The sequence below is a fragment of the Hypanus sabinus genome, chromosome 4 (genome assembly GCF_030144855.1).
Source record: "Hypanus sabinus isolate sHypSab1 chromosome 4, sHypSab1.hap1, whole genome shotgun sequence".
Taxonomy (NCBI): domain Eukaryota; kingdom Metazoa; phylum Chordata; class Chondrichthyes; order Myliobatiformes; family Dasyatidae; genus Hypanus; species Hypanus sabinus.
The window spans coordinates 59,791,292-59,809,352 of NC_082709.1; the positions used below are offsets into that span (position 1 = coordinate 59,791,292).

The 18,061-nt window shown below is 40.4% G+C and overlaps 1 protein-coding gene across 4 annotated transcripts in view; it reads right to left on the reverse strand.

Annotated features, from left to right (window-relative positions):
* Positions 1-18,061, reverse strand: part of LOC132392805 (double-stranded RNA-specific editase 1-like) — a 351,001-nt gene that overhangs the window by 121,643 nt on the left and 211,297 nt on the right. For all 4 annotated transcript variants that reach the window (XM_059967199.1, XM_059967197.1, XM_059967201.1 and 1 more), the window contains one exon: positions 14,949-15,032. In XM_059967199.1, coding sequence (XP_059823182.1) covers positions 14,949-15,032 — 84 coding nt within the window. The remainder of the gene's footprint in view (positions 1-14,948; positions 15,033-18,061) is intronic.

The following is an 18,061-nucleotide window of genomic DNA, read 5'->3' on the forward strand; positions in this document are numbered from 1 at the left end:
TGCAACAAAAACATTTTGAACTCCGAAAAAAAGACGTTGGGTTGGGTTGAAGGTTACTCAATAGTTAGCCTACCTTGGATCGAAGTATTAAAAGAAAGCACGCACTGGCGGGTGTCAGGCATTGGCAGTGGTGACGTATATTAATAGCGATAAAAAACACGTTGTAGCTTTGTGCTACACGCAGCGCTAAAATAAAGACACTGCAGTCAAAGGTAACTTTATTCGAACTAAACAGCCTTGCTTTAAAGCCTCCCTCAACCCGTCCCCGTGGGCGCGAATGCTCTAAAAGACACGTACTCAACAAACCCCCTGTAGGCTATCTCCCTTAGCCGGAACGGTGGCTAATTGTGAGCCGGTTCGGATGTGCCAGGAAATGGGGTCTCCACCAAGTTTTTAGATTGTACAAGATCACCATAATCTTCAAATTTCGAATTACATTTCAAAAGCTAACAAACCACGGGGAGCCGCATCACAGAGATGAAAGAGCCGCATGTGGCTCCAGAGCCGCAGGTTGCCGACCTCTGCTCTAGCCGACCAGTGTCAGTATCTGTTTGCATTTACTTACAGAGGTGCTCAGTATACCTATACCAGAAAGCCGCAAGGATTTGAACATTCACCACACATTTTTAATCAGGTGTTGAAGGCAGACCTAGAGGGCATACCATTGGAAAGTACATTGTTACAGTATGTGGATGACCTGTTGATTTGCTCCCACAGTAAGGAACAGTGTGAGCAGGATACTATAACTCTGTTAGAGAAGCTGGTGCACGGAGGACATAAAGTATCCAAAAAGAAACTGCAATTTTGCAAGCAGCAAGTGGAATACTTAGGCAGGGTAATCTCCAAGGGAGTGAAGGCGATAGGACCAGATCAGATTGAGGCAATAACTAAGGCCCCCAAACCCCAGACTGCAGGGCAGATGATGAAGTTTTTGGGAATGGCAGGGTACAGCTCAGATTGGATAGGAGAATATGCTGAGATTGTGGCACCTTTGAGAAAGATAATGAAATACAAATTTGAAGAATGGCTTACAGTGGAATAGAGAGGCGGAGATGGCTTTCAATACTATTAAGCAGGAATTGCAGTCAGCACCAGCATTAGCTTTGCCTGACTACAAGAAGGTTTTTCATTTGTATGTATCTAACCGACAAGAGGGTTATGTCACAGCGGTTCTAACACAAGAGACAGGCACAGGAAAAGCAAAGCAGCCTATAGCATACTACAGTACGAGACTAGATGAGGTGGCTCGGGGTATCCATCCCGTTATCAGGGATTGGCGGTGCTGTACTATGCATATGGAAAGGCATCATCTGTAACCCTGGGCTATCCTGTGACTCTGTACACACACCACAAAGTAGCAGAATTGCTGGAAAGAGGGAAATTTGTGCTGACGCCAACCAGGATAGCAACGTATCAGATGCTATTGACATTTCCAGATATAACTATACAGAGATGCACTACCAGTAATATAGCCGATTTTGTCCCTTTGGGCTATGAAGGAGAACCCCATGATTGTGTAGGGATGCAGGTAAAAAGGTTCTGTTCGTAGATGGTTCTTGTTATAGGGACTATGATGGAAATCATGCAGGGTTCTCAGTAGTGCAGCAGGATCAGTCGAGCTATAAGATTATTAGGATGGAGTCCTGTCCCCAACCGTGTTCCGCCCAACTAGCAGAAATCAAAGCACTGACAGCTGCGTGTGAAATGATGGAAGATGAGAAAGTAGACATCTAAACTGATTCGGCATATGCACATGGAGTATGCCATTTGTTCGGGGCAGTGTGGAAACAGAAAGGTTTTTAAAAAAGTAGTGAAGATCCCATACAAAATTGTCAGCAAATTCTAGACTTAATAAAAGCCATAATGAAACCTAAAGCATTGGCTATAGTAAAATGCCAGGCACATAAAAGGGGAAATGATGTAATAACAAAGGGAAATCAAGCTGTAGACGAGGCAGCCAGAAAAGCGTCTGGTTGTACATCAGCTGTCATTGCTCCCCAGGTAAGCCTAGCTCCAGAACCTGAGGTAGAGGACCTAATTGAAATACAAGGTAAGGCAACTTTGGCAGAACAGACAATGTGGAGAAAAAGAGGGGCCAAGCAGAACCTGGAAGGCTTGTGGAGCACGGAAGACGGTTTGTTGGTAGCGCCCACCCCTCTACTGACGTTTCTGATTTCAGAAGCGCATGGGATTGACCATTGTGCAAGGGGGAAGTGATAAAGAAAATAAAGAAGGATGGTTTTTGGTCACCTTATTTACAGGCTTCAGTGGACTTTGTCTAGTCACAGTGCGAGGTATGCGCACAGAATAATGTTCGGAAGGGAATTACAACCCCAATAGGTCACATTCCTGTACCTGAAGGACCATTTATACATCTAGTGATTGATTACGTAGACATGATAAAGACAGCGAGAGGGAAAAGATACATGCTGGTAGTAATTGATCGATTTAGCAGATGGGTGGAGGCGGTACCTTCAAGAGATCAAGGGGCAAAGACAGTGGTAAAATGTCTGACTAATGAAGTGATCCCAAGGTTTGGAATACCTACAGAAGTTAGCTCAGACAATGATTCAGCTTTTATCCAGAAAGTGGTCAAACTGGTACTACAGGCTGAGGATAAAGCAAAGATTTGGATGTGTATACCACCCTCAGTCGCAGGGCATGGTAGAGAGAATTAATGGAACCCTGAAAGCCAAACTAAACAAAATTTGTGCAGACACTAAACTTAATTGGGTCGATGCTTTACTGTTAGCATTGATGAGTTACCGCATGCAAACTAATCGAATGACATGCCTGATACCGCATGAGGTGCTCACTGGGAAGCTATCATACCTGTGATAGGGGTAAGCAAAAATGTTGAATGGATAAACTATATATACTACAATCAACAGAGATTCATCAACTACACCGATGATGCACTGGAGGCCTTAGGGCATCAGCTGGATGCAACTAGCAGGATGGCGTGGCAAAACAGACAGGTACTGGATTGGCTTTTGGCAGAAAAAGGGGGTGTGTGTGTAATGTTTGGAGAAGTGCTGTACTTTCATACTGAACAATACTAGCCCAGAAGGGTCTTTCACCAGAGCAATGAATAAATTAAAGAATCTGCAAACGGAGATCAAACAGAATGCAGGATTTGAACATCAGTTCTTTGATTGGTTGGATGGGGAGCATGGCTGACTAAAATAGCAATAACTGTCAGTATTGTTGAGCTGTGCGCTTGTGCTGTGCTGTTTTCTTCCTTGTCTCAAATCTCTTGTAGTGCGTGCTGCAACCAAACAATTTCCAATGTTCGTGGCAATTACTGAAGCAAGCTTAGTGGAGAAAGAAACACCAAAAATGTATCGTTACAGCCTACAACACCTGGAGGATGAACAAGAGTAAAACGACAGTGTGGGAGTAGATTGTAAGGGCTTCTGAGTCTTTTTCCCTGTCTCAGGTACAGAGGAACAGGTTTTCGGCTCAGCGGCCCAGGGTAACAGGGAGAGAATACTTTGAGGTCTTGGCGCAGAAAACTATAGTTTAACCCGAGATTTGGGAATAAGTGCTTGAGTTTATTGGGGCTTTTGTGCACAGACTCTTAGTCTTTTCTCTGTGTGAGACCCTCTGGGTCTCAAAGGGAGGATATATTGGAGTATAAAAGTTGCAACTTGCTATTTGCTAGAGAATGAAATCATAAGAATGTAGAAGACAATGGTGTGTTAATGAAAGGTAGCTAAGAGATGTAGATTAGAACATGATTAAGTCATGAAATATTAAAAATGTAGAAGACAATGGTGGGTTAATGAGAGGTAGCTAAGAGACGTAGATTAGAACATGATTAAGTCAATGGGTAGAAACAATAGTGGCGAATGTACGTGTGGTACGCAACTATAGACCGATTGCATATGCTAATGCAACTAAACCAGGAGATTGCTATAAAACATGCCATGTCCAAGGATCCGGGGGGGGGGGGGGGGGCAATCAGTGACTAGCTCAATGACTGTCTCAGCTTTGATTTGCAAATTAAAGTTTAACCCTTCTTGAAGAATCTTCTGCGTCTCCTAGTCATTTGTGGGGCATGAGAAACCACGACAAAAGCAGGTGAGAAACTCATAACAGGTGAGAACTGAATAAGGAAGAAATGAGACCTCTGGTTACACTGAACTAAATGATGATTTGCAAAATGTGAAACAGAGAGAAAACAAATACATCAATAAACTGTTGGTTAAGATTATTGACCCAGAACTTCTGTTCCCATGTCAGCCTGGATGGCAGGACGATGTTCCCTTGAAGAAATATGTGTGCCTAAAACAGCAGTGGCATTTTCTACTCTCCTGCCCCAGTCAATTCCTCTTGTAGTCCAACACGGCAACACAAACTTCTGCAGATTTTCCAGTTCTAAGCATAAAATCTCTGTACAGAGTTCATGCCTGGTCAATTGTATTGAAAACAGAGAAATCTCCATTTAAATGAGGGAACAGCAGATGGAAAATTTAAAAAAAATCCCTGAAACTTTTTCAGCAATTACCGATGTTTATTTATAGTTCAAAATATAGCACAAATAAATATTATTTTTAATGTACGTTTGTGGTTGTCAAACATGTTCATAAACATTCAGTGGTCCCTATTAAGCCCAAATACAGGCTCCACTGACTGTCAAGAGACATTCTTTGAATACAGATGGCTGACACAGATCCTATGTCACATTTAGCCAAGTTCCTACCTCGTGACTGTGCCTGGAGCCATAATGGAACGTACAGCATAGTTCAAAATTTGGTGGACAATGATCACTGACTCTCTAAATTTTCACAATTTACAAGAATATGCCAGAACAACTTTAACCAATTTTAACCAGAAAATTTCCAAGATAAAAAAAATATTCCACCCAAGGGTCAAGCATGCCCAGATAAGAATCAAATTCACATATAACTACACTAGATTGCTAGAACACACACAAAATGCTGGTAGAACACAAATCTCTTACTATCTTTCCTTTTGGTTAGTCCTGACGAAGGGTCTTGGCCCGAAACGTTGACAGCGCTTCTCCCTATAGATGCTGCCTGGCCTGCTGTGTTCTACCAGCATTTTGTGTGTGTTGTTGTTTGAATTTCCAGCATCTGCAGATTTCTTTGTGTCTGCTCTCTAGATTGCTAGATGTTACTTGAGAAACCGGATAAGGGCAACCTGTGGAGTGGCTGATACTTCACCTGGCTGCTATCAATTCTAGGTTGGTATGTTCTAGTTGATGGGACAGTACAAAATTCACCTGCATTGCAAGTTACAGGCTTTTAATAATAATGGCATACATTTCTATCTAATTTCCAATGAGGGCTTAAGTCAACTAATACATATTAAGAATAGAGTACACATTTTAACAAAAAGAGATCCAAGTAAATTGCATATGGCATGAAGATTCTTATGAAGTGGATTATTAGCCAAAATAAAAAGATCAGAAAAATAGGAGATGTGGAGGTTGCTAAAATCTGCAAAGGAAATTAAAAGAACAGGAAAAGATTATCAATTCTAACATCTTTGAAAAAGCATCCTTTTATGCCATTGAACTGTGGGTAAAGAAAGTCATAATACTCAGAGCTGAACAAATGGGTGTTATGACATTCACCAATTGATTAAACTTGACAAATACAGAATCTACTATCTCAACAGTACGCTATGAAAAGAGCAAGGTTGGGTAACGGCAAGTTCTTTCTCAAATATACTGTTTAGTCTTTTAGCTCAATATTCAATAGGTTATTTATTAGAAAAGTGGGGGAAAAAAGCAAATATATTGATGACAACATCTGATTTTCTCTTTGATCCTCAACAAAGCACCCAATTTTGCCACTTATCCTGATATTTTAAGCAATCTACACTCAGTGGCCATTTTGTTAGATACATCTGCTCATTATTTTGCTTATTTACCAATACAGTATGGAGTAGGCCCCTCTGGCCATTCAAGGCACATCACCCCAGCAAACCCATAACCCCAATTAACCTTAATTAACCCTAACCTAATCACAGGACAACTTACAATGACCAATTAACCTACTTGGTACATCTTTGGATTGAGAAAGGAAAGTGAAGCACCCAGGGGAAATCCACACATTCCAAAGGGAAGACGTACAGAGAATCCTTGCAGAACTACGCCAGAATTGAACTCTGAACTCTGGAACACTGTGAGCTGTGATATGGTGCCCATTGCAAATATCTAATCAGCCAAACAATGTAGCACCAACTCAATGTTTAAAAGCAAGCAGACGTAGTCAAGAGGTTCAGTTGTTATTCAGACCGAACATCAGAATGGGGAAGAAATGTGATCTCAGTGACTTTGACTAGGGAATGAGCATTGGTGCCAAACAGGATGTTTTGGGTATCACAGAAGCTAATGCTCTGGGATTTTCATGCACAACGGTCTCCGGAGTTTACAGAGAATAGTGTGAAAAACAAAAAAAATAGAACGGCAGTTGTGGGTGAAAATGCCTTGTTAATGAGAGAGAAGAATGACCAGACAGGTTCAAACTGACAGGAAGGCAACAGTAACTCAATTAACCACACATTAGACCAATTGTGTGCAGACGACTATCTCTGAATGCACAACATGTCAAACGTTGAAATGGATGGGCTATAGCAATAGAGACTTCACCGGGTTCCATTTCTGTACCTAATAAAGTAGCGGCTGAGTGTATATTGAATATAATGATAAGATTACCACAGAAAATCTAAAGAGTGTTGTTAGTTCAATTTTACTAGTAAATTGTAGCTTTAATTTAGAAATTTACTTCCTATTATATTTAAAAAGATGGAACAATAGAAGCAGAAATGCGTTGTTGCATTTATAATGAAAAATGTTTGAGTTAATGTTAAGATTTAACTGTAAATATGGGATTAAAAATTAGCCACACTTGAATATTGTACATACTGGGGCTCCTGGGTTACAAGTCACCTGACTTACAGAAATGTGAAAATTCTCCCACATATTTTTAAAGCATCTTTCAAGCTGGTAATAATTTTTCATGATATTCATAAATGATTGAATACAATATATATTCCATTTGTTTTAATATGAGTAGTGCACAGGCAATCATTGAATGAAATGAAACAATTATAGCAAGTGCATTCAGTGCAGTCTGAAATACTACATAAAAACAGACATTTCTGATTCTTGGAGAAATCAGCTTATTAACAATTCCCAGGAACAGAATTTACATTTATATACATTATGTATGCATTCTAAGTAGCATCATTTGTCTTAACCTATTTAGATTTAGTAGTTCACTTTGATAATGAAATGGAGCAGCTTCCAGGGCAATTTAGAATTTCAATGAAGAAATTCCTCTATGTTATTACTTTGGAGGACCTGTCCCGGGCCCAGCAGATTAAGTGCAATTACGAAGAAAGCACTGCAGCACCTCTACTTTCTTAGGAGTTCGTTCGTTAAGGCTTGGCATACATCTAAAACTTTGACAAACTTCTACAGGTGAATGATGGAGAGTGTATTGATTGGCTGCATCATTTCCTGATATGGGAACACCAATGCCCCTGAATGGTGTTACGAATGTGCCACAACTCTGAGGGGCCGAAGGGTACAAAGTAGCCCCTTCTTTTTTGAGAATCGCAAGATCGCTATTCGGGTCTGGGACCCAGGAAATGACAGAGAGACACGCCGGATCCTCAAGGGTTTGGAATGTGGATCCTGGCCTCAGCGATACAAAGCCACGGATAATGGCCATTGTCTCTTGGAGATGGAATTGTGTATTAAGAACTGTACTATTCATTGAAGCCCTCAGGGAATGACCAGAGTGGACTGGTTGAGGGATTGCATCATCTCAACCTGACTGACATCTGAGACCCCGTGAGTAAGGATAAAAGAGGGTCTGGGGAACAACCCCTTCAGACGCACCAGGAGAAATGCTAGAAATCCCGTGACAGCGTTTAATAGCGACAGCCGGTGGAGGGCTCACGTGTGTCCTTTCCCGTTGCCTGGGATTGGGGTCTTACCACGGAAGAATGGCTTAGCTAAAGAAGAGGCCACCAACGAAATTTTGAAGGATCGACATCATAAAAAGGACAAGCTGGCAAGTTTCTAAAATCTGTCTCTCTCTCCAACCAAAAAAAGGCTGCAGCCTGAATGAACCGATTGACTTTTATATTTCCATCGGACAATACATTATCCCCTAGACAATGATAGAGCTTATTTCTTATTGATTATTATTATACCCGCACTTTTAGATTAAGTATTAACGACGTATATTATCTGTATGTTTGCATTGGTATTATTTTTGTGTATTTTTACTAATAAATACTGTTAAAAATAGTACCATCAGACTTCAACGGACCTCTCTATCTTTGCTGGTAAGTGACCCAGTTACGGGGTTCGTAACAACTTGGGGATCTCGTCTCGAGATTTGATACCAAATTGGAGGGCCAGTGAATCGGGCTTGTAAGTCCAAACTTGGATCTGGTTGCACAGGTAACCAGACGGGAAACCAGCAAAGATGGACGTGGATGAATTTATAGAAAACCCGACTCTGGAGGCGCTGGAGGCGGCCACAAAGTTGGACTTGATAAATATTGCGAAAGGACTAAACCTCTCAGAGGTGAGGTTGTCAATGAAAGAGCAGGAGGTGTGGAGGGCCATAACTCAGTATTATATTGTGAAGAATGTGTTTTCAGCTGAGGTATTGGAAAATATCCCCGAAAAGGTACCAGCTAGTGGGACGGCTCAGTTAAAGTTGGAGAAATTAAGGTTGGAACATGAAATTAAGTTAAAACAGCTGGAAGCAGCTGAAAGAGAGAGGGAGAGGGCTGAGAGAGAAAAGGAAAGAGCCGAAAAGGAAAAAGAGTAACAAAGAGCCGAAAAGCAACGGGAGCATGCGCTCCAGCTAAAGGAGTAAGAGGTAAAGAGGGAGCAGGAAAGAGCTGAGAAACAAAGAGAGCATGAAATTCAGTTAAAACAGCTGGAAGCAGCTGAAAAAGAGAAGGAGAGAGCCGAGGAGAGGGAGGCAGAGAAACAGAGGCAACATGACTTGGATATGGAGAAGTTAAGGCAAGAGCGAAGAGTTCAAGGGTCAGACCAAGAGGAACAGTTTAATGTTAGTCGGGAGTTGAGGTTAGTACCTCCGTTCGAGGAAACAGATGTTGATAGTTATTTCTTGCATTTTGAAAAGGTGGCAGTGAATCAGAAGTGGCCCAAAGAGCAGTGGGTGGCATTGTTACAAAGTGTGTTAAAAGGGAAGGCACAACGGGCATATGTGATGTTGTCCATGGAAGAGGAAGAGTCTGAGAATTATGAAAAAGTAAAGGAGGCCATTCTTCGAACATACGAATTGGTACCTGAAGCCTATAGACAAAAGTTCAGAAATTAAAAAAAGGGTGGAATCAGACGTATGCAGAGTTTGCCTATGAGAAGGGTGTGCTCTTGGATCGTTGGTGTGCAGTAGAAATAGTGGAAGAAGATTTTTGGCGTCTCGGGGAGTTAATTCTGATTGAAGAATTTAAAGGTTGTGTTTCAGATGATATCCGGATGTACTTGAATGAGAAGCCGAATAAGTCCATCTCCGAATTTGCTAGGTTCGCAGATGAATATGCCCTAAACCACAAGACAAAATTTTCCTCGAATAAAAGTTACCAGAGAGACCGTGGGAACAGTAGAGAAAGCCCGCCGGCTGAGGCAGATTTCTCGCCGGGAGCTAGTGGTAAGATTGAGGAGGAGAGGCAAGACGGCAGGAGAGTTCCTGGCTTGACCTGTTTTAATTGTGGAAAGGGGGGACATATTGCATCTAGGTGCCTTGCTCCGAGGAAGGAGACAGGGAAATGGAAAGCAGCAGTCCCTATAGGATGTGCTGTGGTAATCAGAAAATCGACAAGAGAGCCCCAGGTAAACAGAGTACGAGAAGGGTCTGAGACATGTATGTCAAAAAGAACCATGTCTGTGAGAGAGGGAGACACACCAGTTCCAGTGCGGATCCGGAGAGACATGGGAGCTGAACTGTCATTGATTAGCAGTAAGGTACTGGATTTTGGTCGCAAGACGGGAATGGTAGCTTTGAAAGGAATAGGAAAAGGGACAGAAACGGTGCCCTTGCATAGGATCATTATGAATTGTGAGCTGGTATCTGGACCAGTTGAAATAGGGGTGCAATCAGAATTCCTGAGAACTGACACGGACGTCCTTCTTGGTAACGATTTAGCTGGTGGTAAGGTTTGGTCGGCAATGAAGCTAACAAGCCAGCTTGAGTGTGTTGAAGTCCCGCCCCTAGATTCCAAGATCTATCCCGCATGCGCGATCACTCGCAGCATGTCGAGAAAGGCAGCTGAGAACGAGAGCAGTTTAAATCCGGCCAGTATCGATTTGGCAGAGAAGTTTTTACCGACCCTGTACCACGAGGGTTTAAAGGGTGGTAAAACGGAGAGTAGTAAAGTGAAAGAGAGTAAGGGAGAGGAGGTAGACCTGCCCTTAGTGAGGAGAAAATTTACAGAGGCACGAAGTAAACATGAGAAACAGATAAAGCTGTTAAAAGGTCCAGGGTTGGACTTGGATGATCTGTCTGGTTTGGCAGAACTGTTTGAAGAAGTTGAAAATTCTAAAGGTGTTCCCGATAATGCAATGAGGGCAGTCCTAGATGAAAAGGATGCCATTACCTTGAAGAAGTCTGCTGGGTTGGCAGATGAGGTTGTTTCAGCCCGCGGGGTTGAGTTTACTCCTGAAGGGAGTTGCCCAGTAGCTGGGAGGATCAGGGGAATTTAGAATTTGAAAAAGGTACGGGTATTGAAAGCCTGGAAGAGGCAAATGTCCCGTTTGAGTGTGTCCAAGATGTGGATGCACATGGTACTGAACCTAGTGATGGAGCTCAGAAAAAGTCTGATGTATTTGATTCAGTTGAAAAGGAATGCAGTCCTTGTGGGTCAGATGGACTTGGTTCAGTGAAGAAAGGGTTAACCTTGGTAATAGTGGGAAGTGAGAATTCCCAGTTGTTTGTGCTCGAAGGTGTGTTAAAAGTTAGTGAGGAGATAAAAGGTGGTGAGGTGAATATTATTATTGAAGGAAAAGGGAAAAGTGTAGTTCCCAAATCGAATGAAGAAAATTTAAAGTCTGGATTGATGTCAGAAGCAGCCACCAGGCTACAGAGACAATGGCTTGGTAACGCGGTGCCTGCGAATCAATTACAGGTTGAGTTGGACTGTAAAGATGCCCCACACGCTATTGTTATTCAAGAGTGTGGTGTGAAAAAGCAGAATTCGAAACGCTGTTTGAACAAAGGGGGAGGAGAACTAATAGCATGAAGGGTCCTGAAGAGAAAACTAGCAACTTGCTTACAATTAAGGAATTGTGTGGAACTTCAGAAAATGGTCTAAGTTTGGAACACATTGTTGATAAAATAACTCCTATGAAAGGAGCAGGCGAAAGCCTATTTTGCCATGGTGCACAAGCTCACCACGTGGGAGTTAACTGGAAAAGGGGCAAGGGTTGACGGACTGCCATTTTAAATAGCAGGATCCGGTTTTAAGGGATTTCGACAAAGCATGTGAATAATAAAGACAACCCCATGGAAGATTGACTGTTAAGTTTGAAAGTAACATAAAGATTAGTATTTGCATGAACTTTTGTAGTATACACGTAAGCTAAGATCACAACTCTTTAGTTTTTGTTTGCTGAAGAAAAAAAATAGGTGGTTATTAAATTGAAGTCTGATGATACAAGAATTTATTAAGGTACAAGATGTTGAGATATTAAAGGAAGTGACAATGTAATCATTAACTGTTTAGATGCTGTATTGAATGTATAACTGTATTACTCTGTAGTGAAAAAAAACTTTTGTATTGTGTTAGATTCTAAAATCCTGTAAGACTCTGTATTACTTCGTTATCACCGATGGTAAAAACGCTTTGAAGGAAGGGGGTATAACGAATGTGCCACAACTCTGAGAAAGGGTACAAAGTAGCCCCCTCCTTTTCGAGAATCGCAAGATCGCTATTAATTCGGGTCTGGGACCCAGGAAATGAGAGAGAGAGACACGCCGGATCCACGAGGGTTTGGAATGTGGGTCCTGGCCTCAGCAATACAAAGCCACAGATAACGGCCATTGTCTCTTGGAGACAGAATTGTGTATTGAGTACTGTACTATTCATTGAAGCCCTCGGGATGACCAGAGTGGGCTGGTTGAGGGATTGCTTCATCCCAACCTGATTGACATCTCAGACCCCGTGAGTCAGGATAAAAGAGGGTCTGGGGAACAACCCCTTCAGACGCACCAGGAGAAACGCTAGAAATTGCGTGACAGCGTTTAATAGCGACAGCCGGTGGAGGGCTCACGTGTGTCCTTTCCCGTTGCCTGGGAGTGGGGCCTTACCACAGAAGAACAGCTTAGCTAAAGAAGAGGCCACCAACGTAATTTTGAAGGATCGACATCATAAAAAGGACAAGCTGGCAAGTTTCTAAAATCTGTCTCTCTCTCCAACCAAAAAAAGGCTGCAGCCTGAATGAACTGATTGACTTTTATATTTCCATCGGACAATACATTATCCCCTAGACAACGACAGAGCTTATTTCTTATTGATTATTATTATACCTGCACTTTTAGATTTATTATTGACGACGTATATTATCTGTATGTTTGCATTGGTATTATTTTTGTGTATTTTTACTAATAAATACTGTTAAAAATAGTACCATCAGACTTCAACGGACCTCTCTATCTTTGCTGGTAAGTGACCCAGTTACAGGGTTCGTAACAATGGAAAATCCTACAAAAATATTCCGCCCTGTCCATCATGGGTAAAACCCTCCCCAGCATTGAACACATCTACACAAAGCACTGACACAGGAAGCAGCATCCATCCCTCAGGACTCATACCACCAGGTACAGAAACAGTCATTACCTCTCAACCATCAGGCTCTTGAACCAAAGGAGATAACTTCACTCAACTTCACTTGCTTCACCATTGAAGTGTTCCCACAACCTATAGACTCACTTTCAAGGACTCTTTTATCTAATGTTATTGACATTTATTGCTTATTTAATATTATAAATTTTTCTTTCCATAGTTTGTTTGTTTTTGCATACTGGTTGAGTGCACAAGTTGGTGTGGTCTTTCATTGATTCTCTTATGAGTATTATTCAATTATGGATTTATTGAGTATGCCCACAAGAAAATGAATCCCAGGGTTGTATATGGTGACACAAATGTACTTTGATAATAAATTTACTTGGAACAGCAGTTTATTTTAAAATTTTGCAACAGATACACATATTTTCCTCCTTCCGGAGGACTAGAAGAGTACTAAATTTGAATTGCTACAACCAGTGACAACCTTCAATTAGCCTGAGAAATGCCAGCAATTCCATATGGAACTAATGGCAATTTCCAGGTAAACATGAGGGCTGCTCACATAAACATGGAAGTCCCAAAATGATGGGAAATGCTTATTGGCAGTTTGCTAACAATGCTCCACCAATGGACTCCTCATGACTTCTGCAAGAGAAAGCTAATTAATCACAACTGTTCAGCAACTCTGTGCATTTCAGCAGAGAGAACTACCTCTAAGTTCCAGAGTTAAGTATTAAGCAGTTAACATTTGCTGGATTAATTGATTTTACTAAACTTTTGAAAAGTTTAAACACTTTAACATCTTTAAATGTTTTTGCTACTTTATAGTTTCAGTATTTTTAATAGATACTCAGACCATTCACAAGCTTGTGGTATGATTTAAGATAGTTTTTCTCTGCATTCCCATTGGTAATGTCTTGCTCTGGCTCTGCTGCATCATGTCATTTATATCTCAAATGTGGAGTCACCACCCAGCCTCACTAAGATAGCTTTGTTAAGGAGATGCCTCTGAAAATCCTCTGAAGATGAGTGTGGGACTGAGTGTGTAAATGAATAGGAAATGTGGGTGTCTTGCCATTGCCTGCAAATTCTCAGCCAAATTTACATAGGCTTAGAACATTACAACACCTTCAGTCCTTTATAATACAACTAATGGTGCACATTAACCACTGAAATTACACCCCACCATTTCAATTCATTGTCCATTCTCTTGGATTTCTTCTGTTTCATTTCAACCATGCAGCCTTTTGCTACTTTCCAATTTTCGCCTATCTCCACTCATTCCTCCCATACCCTCTAATGGACCTACTTTTTGTTCATGTTGACATTTTCTCCTCTTGATTATCATGCACACTTCACCCATTAATAAAGCAGGTAATCCCTTCAAAAACACACCCCAAAATTTACTACAGATATCCTGCTGTTCAAAATCTTCCAGCCACTGCTTGGGTTCTTTTTTCACTCTCTTGAATGAACCTATTAATCTTCTTATCTTCAATTCAACTAAGAATTTTAAACTTTGCAATCTCCAATCTTAGTAAGTGATTAGATCTGGATACTTTAACTAACGGAAATTTCATTCTGACAAAGGCTCTTCTCTTCCCACCGATGTGGACTGAACAGTTGAATATTTCAAATATTGTCAGTTTTCATATTGAACATTTGGTATCACCCACTAATCTAATCTTTCTTGGATACTATATCCTATTATCAATAGGACTGAAGTAAATGCCTGATCTTTGAGAATTTAGACAGAAAGCCCACACCAGTGTTCAATTCAACAGCTAGGAGAGATGCTGAGGGATAAGAGACTGATTCACAGCACTTCTGGTCACAAATTGCACCCCAAAACAAACTGACTCTTAAAAATATGTATAGCTTCCACTTTTCTTTCTGCTTTTACCATACAAAACCCAAGTACGTTTGAAAAAATATAGAGTAAGACTGCTTAATTTGCTGATAAGTAGATGTGAAATCTAAAAAGTTGAGAAGGGATTAGTTCATCAAAGCACAAAATAGGTCTGGTATAAAATAAATTATTAATGAATTTTCAATTAAAAAACGAACAAAGGTTTGTTTTGTAGGAATAGAGGTCAGCAGTAGATTCTTTGTTCATAAACTGAAATAGTCAGCATTCTTACTCATGTTTTCACCATCCTCATCATCCACATCCAAAGTACAGTATTTCTGCTGGTTTCTTGACTGCTGGTACCCAAGTGATCTATCTGCAAGATAATGGAAGTTAAATGAAGCATTTTGTTCTTCTTATAGTACAGTCACATATTATATGGTGTTTAAAAAAAGAGAAAGTAAAGCAAAATGGATGAAAATATACTACAGAATACAAAAAAGGTTTAAAAAATCAGATTTATTTATAAATGCATTGAACTGAAGTAAATTAATTAGAAAAAATATTAATTCAAATAAGAAAACCTCAAAACACCATGTTAGTGAAGATGGGCAAAGGCGGCACACTTTACCCAATGTAAAGCTGTAAGGTCAGCTATAAGGTGAATCTATCCCTTTGGTCAGTATATTACAGAATACCCTTGAACCTAATGGTGTGTCCAGGGGTGGACCCAAAGATCAGGTGCACGTCAGCCTGACGTCCAGCTTGCTCCTCAATTCCATAGCGCCCTCTGAAGTGTGGAAGACTACACTATGCTGATGCACACCGTGCACTTGGCTGGTAGTTCTTAACAAAACTGATAAGTTAGCTGCTAACATGATCCAACCCTGTGTACTCCCACATCCTGTCGGTGGGGAGAGGTCTGTAAAATGATAGAAATAATCAAAGCAAAGCATGACTGATCCATGACTGAACAAAGACCCATGGTGCAAAGTTTCTATTCCAATGTAGTTTTCTCTCCAATAGTATCTGCTGAAATAAAGTTCTTACAGTTATTATACTGACGAAAAGGAAAACTTTACAATAATACAAAACCGAAGACATTAGTCAAACTGAAGTTGAAATGAAATTCCTGTCGTTCAGGCCAAAATTGCATCTGCAAAGAAAAATCACCTTCAAAGCAGCTGCACAAGATAACAGACAAATAAAGCAAGAATCTTCAAAGTCAGAAACATGAAGCAACCAATATCCATCATCCCATCACTCTGCACTAATCAAGTTTTTCCACATCAAATGACTGTTTAAATAGAATGGAAGTTAAATATTCTCTGCAAATAGCATGTATTGATCTAGCTGGCACAGGACACACTTCCAAAACTTTGATGCTCAATAAAAGCTAATGTTAATAGTGATACCTTCATGTGCGACATTTGTAGCTACGTCCGAAAAGAGAAAAAAAATTGGAGGATAGCAGAATTGCTTTGGTATACAAATAAATTTTTAAGATAGCAATTTAGTGGAAATTAGCATAACATGAGAGGAATTGGCTTCTTACATGGTCTATGAACAAGCTCTCCACTAATTCTGAGTAAACAAACATTATGCAATTAAAACAGTACTTCAGTTAACCCCGGAAAACATGCATACCATCTTGCCATTGAGTTTTATATTATTCCATCACACAAATGCAAGTTCACAACTATACCTACCATACAAAATGGGAGGTATTTTGTGTTACAATTCCTTAATCTTTCCCATCATGTGATATTAGTCCTCTCTTTACCAATAACATTTAGATCTTCTCATCACCCCATTCCCCAAAAGTGCAAGTTGATGTTGGAACTTAACAGGAATGATAGTAATTAAACTTTGATATTAAGTCTTGTAAGGAAAGGTAGGGCAGCTGAGCAAAAGACTGATCAAATAGCATGGGAGAGAAGTACAAGTGGGGGTGGGGGGGAGCAGGGGAAAGTAGGGAGCAGATGGAGGAGGAGAGCGGGAGGAGGGGGCCAACAAAGTCTCAATCTTAGAGTCAAAGGAGTTTATATTTTTGATGTATACTGACTTCCAGTAATCTTTTATACTTGGTCTATATTCCTTGGTCTGATCCCCTCCCCAACCTCTCTGGAACTTAAAACAAATTTGTTTTATTTCGTTTCTAGTTCACACAGCATCTTTGACCTGAAATGTCAGCTCTTCCATGGATGCAGTATGACTGCTGAGCACTTCCAGTATTTCCTGATTATATTTCAGATTTCTAACACCTAATCCACAAGTTTGGGATGGGTGCAACTTCCAAACAGACCCATAGTCACAGATTTGACACCACTGGCTAGAAGCCATCATTTCCAAACTTGAGATAGCTCTCTCTCTGTTTTTATGGGTAGAAAACAGAATTAAGTGCTGATAAGAAGTTGTATAAATGGCATTTTTTCTTCAAGTCCAATAACAGAATGGAGTGCTATGAAATAAATTTCTGTAATGGGTGACCAATGATTTGGCATACTGAAAATATGTTCTCCAAGCAACATATCAAATGAACAGTAAACAAAGTCATCACTCAATGCACATCCACGGTAAAGCAATCAGAAATGCCCAGTTAAGTTTCTGGTCTAACACAAATGTAACCAAATAGCTCGATTTTATATTCTTTTCAATTAACAGCAACCAATGTAAAAAGAGTCGTGCTTTTTCAACCAGCTTCCAGACAAACAGAAAACTGTAAGACTAAAAAAAACACTATTAAAAAATAAACTGTAGCTCATATCCGGGTAACAAGCATGTGACTGATGGGAAGTTTGCCAAAGAACCTGGGGCTCTTTTCATGATCTGATGATCTGACTTCATGCCAATCGCTTTAATATGTGAATCCAAGTACTAGCCCTTTTTGCCAAAAGTTCACAGTTCAGACCATAGCGTTCAAATCTGTTCTGAAAGGAGCAGAAATAGTCTGTTAAAAATAGTGTTGATGATTGCAGCTTACTTACTAGAGAATTTTGGTTGTGGATTTAAAATGCTTACCAGTGAGTTAGAGGTTTATAAGATTATAGTTACAACCAGCTGTAAATAACAAGTTGTTTAATTACTGATGGTCACAAGGGAGGCAAGAATGTCAACAATACTACTTTTCAGTGAAATTTCAGTTGAGACAGTATTAACTACTGGTGGAATCAAAGATGTTTATAACTTCCGTTTCCTCTCTGTGAACTACTTCTTGATCTTTAGATTTCCTTACTACTGATCTCCACTGTCCAGTCCACTTTGCCTGCATAAGTTGTCCACCTTCTCATAGCAGTTATTGCTATGAAACCATCAACCAAGATATCTAACTGTAGGGGGCAAACATAATGAAGGTCATAATAATTATTTTTCCTAATCATTGTAATCAAAATAATAAAAGGTCGA